Source organism: Erpetoichthys calabaricus, chromosome 12 (assembly GCF_900747795.2).
Source record: "Erpetoichthys calabaricus chromosome 12, fErpCal1.3, whole genome shotgun sequence".
Classification (NCBI taxonomy): domain Eukaryota; kingdom Metazoa; phylum Chordata; class Cladistia; order Polypteriformes; family Polypteridae; genus Erpetoichthys; species Erpetoichthys calabaricus.
This window is the reverse complement of record NC_041405.2, coordinates 102,465,699-102,479,311: the sequence shown is the minus strand read 5'-3', so window position 1 is coordinate 102,479,311 and position 13,613 is coordinate 102,465,699. Positions and strand designations below refer to the sequence as shown.

Here is a 13,613-nt window from a genome sequence, read left to right as displayed (position 1 = left end):
TAAATGCAGAATACTTAAACCACAGCAAGTGACAAAGAATATTTACCACTGATCATTAAATCTTACAAACTCAAATGTTACAATTACAGTCAAAACGGGCAAATGAAAAAAAACAAACACAGTTCAGTGTCACTGAGGGTCAGAATCTAATCTGATAATAGGAACCAAAGAAACAAATGTGGATGGGACAGCAGTCCACTGCCAGCCCGCTCACTTAATGTCAGTTTAGAACTGTAAATTAACTTGGATGCACATTTTAGGATGGTGGGATGATACCAAGATTACTGGGGGAAAAAAAAAAGATATGTGTAGAATTTGATCAAGTTATAAAATAATGCAGGGATGCATTCAAATGAACAAAAAGGAAAAGAACATCCTGCTGCTCCACAAGGTCTAAACACATCATTCTGATTTATGACGCACAACAACTAAAACCTATTCCCAAACCTTCACCCTCATTAACACCTTGACAGATATCTCCAGAATCACATAGGTTTAGCAGGGAGTGGCCACTTAAATCACAACCTGGATGATTTCGAGGAATCAATTTTGGAGGTTAGGAAGGCCACCAGGTTATAATACAATTATTGTCTCCCATGAATACATATGGGTCTTCAGCTATATTTAATGTGTTGTTGCAGAACCAACTTTCAGCAAGTCTTTTCACACTAGGACTCCTGACTGCCACCTACTGGTCTGGAAGAACGAAAATGGAGATCTGCTAGGACCACTTGACAGTCCTCCCATTAAGCCGACTTGAAAAGATCTCAATTGAAGATCGGGAGAACTGTTTAATGGTGGCTTCGGGTTTTAAAAGATACACATGGATAACCGTACTTTCCATTCCTCATTTCAGGTTTCTTTCCTGCCCCTTGTCACATCTCAACTCCAGAATACACCCTGCCAGCTGGGCAACTGGTTTTATTAGGTACAGAACAACAATGGTCCCACTGTGGCATTTAAACAAAGGTAAAAGACGCAAAAAACATAAAACTATTTCATAACTTCAAATAATCCCTTTTCCTTTTTTTAATCTAACTAAACATTGTCCAAGAGAGAGAATAAATGTTAGATAATCATTAGGGGAAACACAGGACTGTGACTGGTAAAGGCAGAGAGAGAGAGAGAGAAGCACTGCATTAAGTGAGACAGCCGTTAGCTAGAATGAAATACTGAACTGAGATGCAATTAAGCTGTCCCTGTAGGTGCCTTCTGGTGACTTATATAAACCACTTATAGAAAGAAATCCGCTGACTATTTGTCTTGCTATTGTTCGTACTAACTAATTCAGCTATCATATAGTGTAAACACAATATGACAGCGTGGGACAACCTGATAAATCCACGCATCTGGAAAGAAAGAAAAAAAACAAAACAAAAAAACAAAACAAAAAAAGACTTTGCATAAATCAACATTGTTTTATCTAACTGTATGCCAGTTTTTAAAGAAGTACATCTGGTGTTTAAAAATGTACTATTTAAATTTGCACTGCTAAGCATGAGTATAAAATCTCTTTGTAAAGCCCACAGAATTAGCTGTGTGGTGGAGGGAAGATGAGGGAAGAGAATCGCTTCGGGCTTTCCCAGAGCACCTGTCATCCCAGCTGGCTACATGGTCAATCAGATAGAAAGACAGGAAGATAGGGATTCAACACAAGGGGTAATGGAATGCTACCTGGCCAAGATCTTTCCTCTAAAACATGTTCACTTTGGAAGTGGCTCATTTGGCGATGCAGTTGTTTCACAGTTCCATTGCCTCAGGTGCAATTTATGGAATGGTCACTCTCTATTCAGACTTTGCACTTTGATTTTTTAGGATTTTAAATGAGTTCTTTGGGTTAAGGTTAATGCTGAAGGGCATTTCTAATTTGACCCTATATCAACGTGTATTTGCCCTGTAATGATTAGCCTCCTATCCAGGCCCTGCCTTGCGCCTGTTGCAGTGAGGATAGGCTACAGGTAAATGTTACATAAAATGGGTTAAGAAAATGGACTGAAGCATAGATGGATCATGACTTTATTTTTTTTTTTTACTGGGTACCTATTAAGTCAGATCCTGTGTATAATATTTAAGAGGATGATATTCTACACAAAATCATTTGACATTGCTGGAATAGGATCCAGCTTCCTGTGACCTTACATTAAGCTATGGGGTTTAGAAAATGGATGATGGAGTGGTGAGCATGTTAGGGCACTTGTCTACTCTCAGTAAAAGAATGGAAAATGTTATCTTGTTGTTACTAATACAAAGTAAAAAAAAAAAAAATCAAATCATATGAAATGACCCAAAAATAACTCACCTCTCTCATCTGTCTCTTTGCTCACTGGAATGTCTTCCATGTCATCATCTGACATTTCCATCTCCTCCTCCCGTCTGATACCCATGAGCTCTTCATTATGAATGTTGCGGATTTCCTGCAGAAAGGAAATGGTGCATTCCTTGAAATTTGTTTGTCATCATGTCCCCTGTTTAAGTTCTCCATGAGACATTACAACATGGATATGCTGAGCTAAAGGAGCACTACTCTGAAAGCAGCAGCATTCTTGGACTTTGTAAGCAAAAACTGTCAAGCAAATCATTTAAAAGTAAGCATTTGCAGCAATGCTTTAATGGAACAGGAAGTGTTTGTAAGCTTGTAACACATCTTGTCCCATATTAGAAAACATAAGGTTAATACAAAGAGCAAAAATCATTATTGCAAAAAATAAATAACAGAAAAATATAAAATAGATACAATTCTGAAAACAGCTGGAAAAGAATAAAGTACATAAATTAGTTGCTGGCATATCTACATACAAAGGACAAGATGACAAACCAGTGGCTCTTCAGTGTCTGCATTAATAAACGCACAATGCAGTCTGGCAGTGTTCCGATCTTGACAGAGGTTTTCACAGGCACCACTTTGTAAGTTTAATATTCAGGAATCATTTTTGAAAACCTGCCAGATTACACTTATGTGCCCCATAAAGTATTTATATGCAGTGCTAAAACTACATTATCTTTTTTTGGTGCTTAACTATGAAGTATCTGTGATAATGTAGTCAAATGAATAATGTACAGGACAAAGCCATTTAACATTTTACCCTCAGAATTTATTTTCCGTGATTATAAGCTTTTTGTTGTGCTGTGTCGCTACAGCAAAGGACTTCTCAAAGGTAGAACGGTGGTTTTTGAAAATCCCACTTTATCTGCTGCTACTGGAGTTATGCTTGAAACTTCAAATGCAGAAAAAAAATGTATAATTAACTTTTATTTGTAAAATTTTTTCATCTTTCATAAGTTAGCTCTACATATAAAAGTCATCTGCACTCTGTAGCCACATTCTAACGGACTATACCCATTATACATGCGTAAAAGCCAAACAAGAGAGTAGTAACACGTGTTTAGGTAAGGTAAGCGGCTCCACTGCCTATATGGGTGGTGTACTAACCACATTACTTACTGTATTAACAGAATTAGGTCCTAAACTTTGGAATGATACGTCAGTGAATATGAAGGTCTCACAGCATTTACAAACAGGCTGAATCCACCTTATTTGAGACATATTGATGTGGAAGTGGTACACAATGCTGTATTTACATCTAGTTTATTAAAACATTTCCAATATTACATTTTTGGCATTATTTGATTGATTCTTCCATTTTCTGTCTCTATTCTCTGACCCTATAATACAACAATCAGATTCAGAAAGTGGCTGAATGGTTGGTATTTTTAGGTTCATTCCCGTAAAATATGATAATCACCTACTTTGATCGTCAGATTTGTCTGTCTATCTATCTGTATAAAACAACTCCACTCCCAGTGGACTGATTTCTTTGAAATCTGGCAGACTTATTTTTCAGATAAATTTGTTGGGATATGTCAGTTTTCATTGAGATATCTCAAATACACCTTACTGTACAAAGTTTTAAAAATTTTCAAACTCAACTATCTTAAAACAGAGAAATATTCTGTGTGACTTATTTTAACAGATTAGCTCACTGTTTCAAATTTACCATGTGAGAAGTGACTTCAGCTTGTAAATTTAGCATATTTTTCTCATTACTCACTAAACAGATGCTCTTCAGTCACTAAACAAATCCCAAATACAAGGTAGGCTACATTTTCTATTTGAAATTTAACAGTTAAAAAAATCACTTACTTACAAAAGAATATTAAAGGGAGGGAATTATGTACAAATATATACTCAGAATTTACATTATACTAAAAACAACCACACAGCTGCATTATCTGCACATAATTATAATTGAATATTTCTCTGATACTATAATCTATTAGGAAACTTTCAGACTCCCTTTTAATTATGGTCCGAAACAGCCGATAATTTTACCTTGAGACTTCAACGGTGATTTTAACTCTCCATTGGAGACTTATTTCAAAAATGCTTTGTTATGTTTAAGAAAATTCAACCAAAATTATTCACATACTCTCTACAACCAACAACTAATAGGATATCAATTAATGACAATTTCTGCATCACTTAAAATGGATTCCGCATCCCATGAAAGCTATTGAGCCACTGCAGGACAATTTGGGATATGTTTTTAAAAATGACATTGTAAAGTACTGTTACAAAACATGTGTTTAGTGAGTCTAGTAATGCAAGTAATTGTATTCTGTTATCGCTGATATATTTGAATATGAGTCATTACTACAGAAATATTTAATAAACAAAAATGTTCACTCTTTGTCTCAATCACCTACCTGAAACTTTCACCAAGCTATAATAAATGATATCAAAGCAAATGAGAGAATACAGTGGGTGTTACTATAGTCTGACTCCAGGGGGAGAAATGCGAAGTCATTTTACATGTAGCTTGCAAGTGTTTTATTCGATTGCTATAAAGGAATGGGTGGACAGGTGTCTCATATCTGTCATGATATTCCTTTTATATAAAACACCACTGTACAGGCCTACAGGTTTCTGAAATCACTTCAAAGACATAGACGTTGGAAACATACAGCTCCCCATTATCTCATGATGCATATCTGGTGTTATCTGAAATTAGCAAGAAAAGAGCCATTCAGTGTAACTCCTTCAAAATGTCTACATTTAATTGCTAAATAATGCTTCCCTCTCTTATAACAGTGTATCATGTTTATTGCCTAAAATTCCAATACTGTCCTTATGTTTTCCTTAGGAGCAGGCATAACATTTTACATTCATGAACTTAAGAATATAAAATGATTGAACACATCAGTGGCATCAAGGGGTTAATTTGTAAATAAGTAAAGTGGGCATGTTACATTATGATTAAAGCACAGAATTAGGCTAATTCGGAGCTCCAAATGTTTCTCTGCAAATCCATCCAATAAGTTGGGATGCAGGCTGATCAAGCTGCCCCTGTTTGCTCATAGTTTATCATCATGGCAGCATTTGCTGCCTGTGTTTGCCAAGCGGACAGAAGTAAATGTAATCGAAGGACTAACACTTGTGCTGGGAGCTGCCGCACATGCATTAAGAGAGGCTGCCATCAGTAATTCACAATGTAAGCCGTAGGACTGAAAAACTGTCACAGAGATATTTTAGAGTCCTCTGAAGTTAGGACAAGAAAAAGGTTCATGCATATTGATCTCAATCAATATTTAATTAAGCACTGCTTTATATAGCACTTTTTATTCTATCACAAAATAAGAAAAGATTTATCTTCCCATACATTTTTTCTGATGAGGGTTGTAGTAAAAAATGAAACCATAATAACTAAAAAAGTAAAATAATGTTGAATAAGGAACGTAATCCTTATATTGTCAATTGTATAAAAATCCCTTGCAGTTCCTCATAGTTATCGTGTATGTGATAAGCAGCACTGAATGTGTACCTCTAAAGAAAGCAGTGTAGGGTATGACAGCTGTTTGTGCTGCAGTTGCAGTCTAAACGGAGTCTGCAACTAAACTTTAGAAATGTTGCTAAGGGCTACAGTATGGCTAGTACTACGAGAGAGAAACAAAGTACAACAAGTTCACAGACACTAACTGGACTTCCATTGTCAGTCACAAAAAACACAGGCAATTGAAGCATGGAGTCTGATAGTTCCCCTCATACTCCTGGTTCACTCAGTGCTTAAACCATTAGGACTCCAAAGTTACTGCGATCGATGAAGATATGAGCACTGCCTGGTCAAACTCTCTGTACTGTGTCAGCAATCAGCACAAATGAAGAACTGTGCTAGTAAACCAGTTTCATTACAGCATGCTGCTTATAATAAGAATAACCTCTTTCTGCCAAGAATACACTGTACTTTATAACAGAGCATTGTATCAATTTAATAAATTCTATAATTAGTCACTTACCAGAACCCCAGGGAGTACAGACCAAACATAAACTTACCATTACACTGCAGGCTTGACCAACTTTAGAGGGGAAATGCACAGGAAAAAACAAAAACTTTTTCATCTTGTGGGATCCTGGGTAGAAATGTTCAGATTTAAAAGTGGTATCTTACCTTTCAGTAACAACAGCTCAACAGGCCCTTATAATGCAGGCAGTTACATGAGCAGTGCACAAAAAGTTAAAAAAGACCTTTCTTTGGTTGATTTGAATATTTTTTTAGATGGACACACATATTGACAAAGATATATAAAAGACACCATGTTATTAGACAGATAAAAAAGTGAATACAATGCATTGTTTAAGCAAGATATTTAATGTAAAAGCACATTGTTTAATAAAGATGCCAGCTTTACACCAGTTTTCCCAAGAATGATGTATTTTGCCAATGCATACGTTCATGAACCATATTTGCTACCTGGAAATCATTGCATGGATATGAAAATTAAAATAATAAACAGAAAATTCAGTTAAGGTTTAAGACAGCACTGCATGCAGATATTGAGCCTGGCAGACATGGGTCAAACTGCTGCTGTACGTGCAGGATGTCCAGCTAGCAAATGGAGAGAAAAAAATGTTATTAATGGGTTAAAAAAAAAAAAAAAAAAAGACATCAGCTTCCATTACCTGAATATTTTGGAAAAACAAATCTCCTTCCAGCTGTATTTTCTGATTTTGAACAAAATATTTTAATGACAGCAGTCAACATTCATAGACTGTACATGTTTTGCTTTTTTCCTACAGGATCCCTCACTGTCAATAAGTCATGCTGAGCTGCCCATATTGTGATGACACAAGCTGTTGTTTCACACACAGGAATTATCACAAGTTGTTTTAACACATTGAGGCAGACTTTAAATATAAATGTTGTAAAGCAAACAACTATTTATATTAAAGACATTAATTAAAAGGTCTTCACTGGATATAAAAGATATGAATGGATTAAAGAGGCCAATATGGCAGATGAAGCAATATGTCAAAACTGAAATGTTTGTTTAATTCATATTGTTGGTTTGATCCAAAAGCACAAAGACTTAGTTTCAATTTTAGATGTATTCACCCTGTGTGTGAAGTCTGCCCATTTTCCTATAACTGCATGGATTTTCTGTGTGTAGTTCACCAGACACCTTAAACTCATGCCAGTTGGGCACATCTAAATTGCTCTGAGATGAGGCAGAGTGCATGTGTGTTTGTGTCCTACATCAGGCTGGCAACTGGCCTAACGCTGGTTCCTGCCTTACACCTGATGTTGGGAGGCATTTCTTTTTCCTGACCCTACTCTGCTACTGTTACATAGGGGATAAAATCACACCAGGTACTGTAAATTGTGATCAGTGTTAAAAAAAACAAACCATAAATTAGAAATTGACTTGTATGTTTTAGATGCAAAGGTGTTAACTAAGCTACAATGAAAAAAATAACATGTAACTTCACTGGGCTCCCATTAAACTGAGAATATGTCTTTAAATGTTTGTTCAGTATTAGAAGTTGTGGAAAAGAAGTCACCAAGTATTCATCATCACTTCAACATAAAGAAGATCACAGCCTGTTTTTCTATGCAATAATGGTTTAATTCTATTGTCCTTGACAGACTTCATGAAAGGAAGACGTTTACTTGCACCAGGACATCAGGAAAGAGTGTCCACCAATGTATCTACTGTATTTTCTTAACACATATACTCGGAAGACTGGATTGCAGGGACCTGGAGTCATTCTCATCTGCATCAGGTGCAAGGAAGGAAAGAGAGCTCCAGTTCATTGTGGGGTACAATCACCCAGGACACAGCTAACTGAGATATGTTCAAGAAAATAACACAAAATGTCTTTGGGATGCATGAGAAAAAAGAAAAAAGAGACTACCTAAATAAAGTTCCATAGACATGGGGAGAACATGTCTCTCCAACTCCACTGCCAACTCCACAGAGGCAGCGAGTAGGGTTGGATCAAATCCATTGTTCTGGTACTGTAAGGCAACAGCGCCACAATGAGCAACTGTATCAGCCCAGAAAAACATGTTTCATCACCAGCAATAGATCTAGAACATCCAGTCTGCTACACTAGCTTGTGCCATTGTTCTTTGGATTGACAGTGAGTGCACCAGTGATTCTCATCGGCCATCTCCTGGATGGCTGTGAATCCCAGAGCTTTCTTTCCTCTGGAGTCTGTTGTCAGTTGTTTTTCATTGCTTTCTTGGCAGCCTTACCTTAATATAATAATACATTACCATATTATTTTATTTTTGATATTTAACATATTGAGGGCTGAATATTTTTTTCCAAAAAACTTGGTTTTCTGAAAAGCACACAAAGCAATGGTTTCACACATAAATCAACATAAAACATCTGTTGCTATGTGCAGTGGTTGCTGTTGGCACAAGTTTGGCATCTCTGGCAGCACTGGCTGTGCGGGGGCACCTCGATGGTCAGCAGGAATGCATGGTGGGACGGCTGCCTGACTGTCTTCGCACAGCAGGTGGGTGGCGGTGGTAGTTGCAGTGTGACGCAATATGGTTTGTACCTCTTATCATCATAAGTGGTGGCGAATGCTGCTGTAGGCGCATCAACTACACAAAAGTGCTCAGCACCACAATCAGCTGGGGATTGATCAGATAAGGCTGGTACCTCATTTTCGATCTCCAGATCACTTACATCAAACTTGGAGTCCAACAAGTCAGAGTCCTATTCAACAAAACTATGTAAAACGTCCATGGAGTATCTTGCTTTGCACATTCGCTTTGGTCTCTTGCCACATGTCGATGCCATTTTAGAGGTTGTTTGCTCTTTGCTACTCATGCACGCACAGGGAATCAAGGCTGAATCAACAAAGCTATGTAACTTTCCTTCTAGCAAAGAGAGTCGAACTAAAACGTAAAGGGCAAGTTTTGTTGCAGTTTTACAGCTGATTACTGTTCTCAACCCCTGAATTTTGACAAAAGTCGACATCAGCCCTGAAAGAGTTAAACTTTATAATAAACCTAAATTAGGTATATAGCCAGATATGTCTATATTTGGGGTATCTATTTGCATTATAACTGCTATATTTATAAATATGCACAGTGCTCTGGGTTTATTAATGGAAGTGCGCAGTATAAAATAAACAACTAAACTGAACTCACAGAGAAGGTGAAGACAGCACTGCAAAGTTTTACATGCTTATGACTTCATCGCTAACACAAATTGCTATACTTTCAAGCACAATTTCTACAAATAAATACTTTAAAATGACAACAAAAACATTAGAGTTGAATTGTAATGTTAAAGATGATGTGGATAAAAGCAAAGGTCCAAATTGTTTTAAAATGATACTCTTGGGCATTTCATGGTCCAAACAATATTACAGTTTATAGAGAAATTTGATAAATTGAATATACTGTATATATATTGTCACAGGAAGCCTTCTGGGCAGTCAGCCGAATTCAGAATGGCATAGAAGCAGCAGAGGTGCTTCATTTGATTCAGTTTGTTTTATTTTGTGTGTATGAGGTGCCACCAACACAAACAAGTGAGGTAAAGATAGGGGGTACAACCAATAAATACTGGTTCTACTTTGCAAGGAACACTTTATACAGGGGTTAAGAAGCCCTTTTCATCTTCACCCCCTCTCTCTTTCACTTCTGGTAACAGAGCCTTGTCTAAATAATGTACAGTATATGGTATGTCTTACCTCTAAGGTTTTTCTGGACTCCTGTAGATGGTAGTCACTGAAGCCTCCCCTAATTATGATGTGAGAGGTTTAGGTGCTCACCTTAGAAAGAATGAGACTATCATAGGTCGCAGGGCCTTGACTCCTAGAGATGTTCCCTTCCAAGTATGGTACATATGTTTAATACAGCACATTACCATTTTGACCCTGTGACCAAACGTTATATCTCTTCTAAAGCACAGTGTTTCATAAACGTTTCAAAGTGGTACAGAGGCTGGTGGTTTTCATTCCAACTAATTTATTTAATTTTCTCATTTATTCTCCATTTTCATTGAGAGTGGTGCAAAATTAGCTGTCATATACAGTATAATGTACTTTGCTCATATGCCATGATACAAAGACTTTCTTTACGCTCCTCCTTAATGTTAAGAATGAATTTTCTGGATAATATTGTTATTTTATTCCATATAAAATACACTTATTTAAGAATGAATTAAAACTAGACCACATTGCAAATTACAACATGCACATCTTCAAGCAGCTACTTCAATGACAGGCACTGTGAAAGAAATAAGAGATTAAAATTTTAACAAATAAAGCTTAGGATAACTAATTAATTCCTGTGAAGAAAAGAAATGAATGATTGCTAAATTCCACAGAAAAATGAAACCAATTAAGGTATGTAATTTTGGTAATCTTGAAGTAAGACCACATTAAAATAAAAGAGTGGACTACTAGCTGGCAGGAATTGGCCCATGGTTAAATCATTTTTTGGAAGGAAAAGCCGACAGCAAATGATATTCCAGCACCAAGTTTAGGAAACTGTGCTCTTGCACAATCCCAGGGAGGGGTCCGCTTTCTGAGTAACAAGTAGATCTCCAGATAGTCAGTATAGGCACCGGTAACAGGAGGCGTGAGCTATACAGTACACCTCTTCATCAAAGGACTGTACATTAAAATATATTTCTTGATTTCATATGTGTCCTCTGGAAGCAGCTCTCATCATGCACTTCTCACACTTCTCTAATACAAATACTGCATACATTGTATGTAATTATAATATTACTTAGGAAGATCAATTTGTCATTTATCTTTACTGAAATAATGGCTTTATTGAAACAATGGCTCTATGCAAAACTGCCTGGAACACTCTATAAATAGCAGAAAACATACAAGTGACAAGTCCTTCATTTAATTGATAATCACAAAATAAAGAAACATTTTAAATTCGAAGCCTAGATAATAAATTGTACTTTGCTCAAATTGTGATGGATTGCAGCAAGACATTTTGCACTTATAATAAACCGGATTAATTTTAAACTGATTAAGTATAACTTACCAGAAAATGAGAACAAAGGATTTTATAAAAGAGCACATTTGTCATTGTGTGTGTGTGTTTTTTTTTAAGTTCACTAGAAGAGTGGTGCTTTCAGAACGAACTGTAAATTAGATAAATGGTTTCTACAATTGTATGTATTTTGGCCTGAACAGAAAATAATTTAAGTGCAATGTTAAAACCATGCAATTTAATGTACAGTACATACAGCAGATTTTTCTGCACGGAGACAAGAGTATTTTGACTTGTAATTAATTTTATGGCTTTAGCGGTGAGGTCTTCTCCTTCACTTTTATTACAGTGCACAGAGCTAGTAAATCACACTACCTTATAATCTGAAAGTGTGCATGGCACAGTGAGCCCAAGTACCTGAGGTCAGGGGTCTAGCTATCAATCAGAAATCAGACAAACTACATCAAAGTGGAGATTTCAACTGAAGGAGTTTTACAATTTATTAACTTAAAAATGTAGAATTGTTAAACAAAGAAAACAAGCAGGAGTTCCCCACACAGAACACAGCCTTAAAATCCTCATTCCAGTACATCTCTTTGGTACTATAGAACATTAAAGTTTTGGTGATGTGTTTCAAGAGGCATATTACATCTTACAAAATGTACTGTGAATGAGGATGCAACCTAATATTAGTAATGCATTCACCTTACTGGCTGCTAAAGCATACAAAACATTATATATATATATATATATATATATATATATATATATATATATATATAGCGTGAGAGAGAGAGAGAGAAGAATGAACCTAGTTTATTGCTGGCTGCACAGCTGTATAATGTGTAGCCTGCCAAATCCTGAGAAATTCAGAATCAATAAATTGTTCAAAAGCAAACAGTTTGCTAAGGTAGGAAATACTTTGGAAGCAAGAGAAATGCTTTCTTTAAAGAAAAAAGAAAAAAAAGTAAGGAAAAAGAATTACCAACCTCTGCTTGCTTGCGCCACATGTCCAGATTCTTGCGCTGGGCTTTCGAGAAATGGTCCCATGCCTTTTGTTTGGAAGAAGCGTGGAATACGGACACAATCTGCTCAACTGTGGTGTTGCGTTGGGCCAGTCAGATAGCGTTTGTACCATCCAGAAGGGGGCGGATGAGAAGGAGCAGAGGAGTAAAAAAGTGGAATCAGGTAGATAGCCAGTCATGCTGTACTCTCCGCTACAGCACTGTGCAATGCTCTCACGTCTAATGGGGAACCACTCAAAGAAATGCACAGACATATACTCTAAAACAAAGTGGCCAACATCCTGCCTGTTACATGATGGCTGCCACCCTGAAAAGCAAGGGGGTGCTCCACACTGCATGAAAAAAGATGGCTTATGTTGCCTGAAAAAGTGCAACATTTTTTATTGGCTAACAAGTTAGAGGAGAAAGTGCTTTAGGTAAAAGTGAAAATTAAAATGAAGTGATTAGCACTGCCAAGATGGGCACTTAAGTAGTTTAACATCCTATAAGCAGTCTGTACCCTCTTTCATGCCATCAGAGCACAATAAAATAAAGTGTGCAACACAGGAGATCAGTTAAAATCAATGACAGTGACACAAGGATGCATACATTGTTATTACCCAGACCTATAAACCATTCATTTCATGCAGTGATAGCTTAGAACTTTATAACACACCCTGGGCAGAAAACTTTTCCAGAGATACTTCTATTTACTTTATTTCTGCCATATTTCTGCTATGAAGTTTAACTCCGTAAACACTTGTTATGAAATATTTTACAATATCCATGATTGTTTTATAAATCTATATGCAAATCAGACACTCTGTCTACTTGTAGATGGCACATTTCCCATGAGAAATATAAATTCCCTGACGTATTTAGATATTAAAACTCTTAATATGCATAAATCTGTGAAAATGTCACACATGGAGCTAGAAACACAAGACACACTATTAACAACGTAGGGCTTTCTTAGCCTTGAACACGATGAAATAAAATTTTCTCTATAGCTACTGCTATTTGATGTCGTGATTAGTTCACAACATGTCTATGAAAAACAAATGATAATGATGATAATAAGTATATAACAAAAGGTGGAAGGAGTTTCATGATTGTATTACAAAATTATATTTTCAAAATATCTTCTCATTTTTTAAGCTTTATGTGATAGTGGGAATAAATGTAAAAATTGCTATAATGAATGAAAACTATTTTGTATTAGTTATTTTACATAACTGAAAATCATCTTAAGAAAAAAATACCATAAATCAGATGGCCCACTGGTGCCTCGCAGTTCTAATGATGTAGAGATGATTTTTGACCAGGTCACAATCTGTTTTCAACTTACATG

The 13,613-nt window shown here is 36.3% G+C and overlaps 1 protein-coding gene across 1 annotated transcript in view; it reads right to left on the bottom strand.

Moving 5' to 3' along the window:
* Positions 1–13,613, bottom strand: part of enox2 (ecto-NOX disulfide-thiol exchanger 2) — a 587,323-nt gene that overhangs the window by 50,946 nt on the left and 522,764 nt on the right. Inside the window, exons 8-9 of the mRNA XM_051935340.1 lie at positions 12,248–12,354; positions 2,285–2,414 (exon numbers count right to left, since the gene is read on the bottom strand). Coding sequence (XP_051791300.1) covers positions 2,285–2,414; positions 12,248–12,354 — 237 coding nt within the window. The remainder of the gene's footprint in view (positions 1–2,284; positions 2,415–12,247; positions 12,355–13,613) is intronic.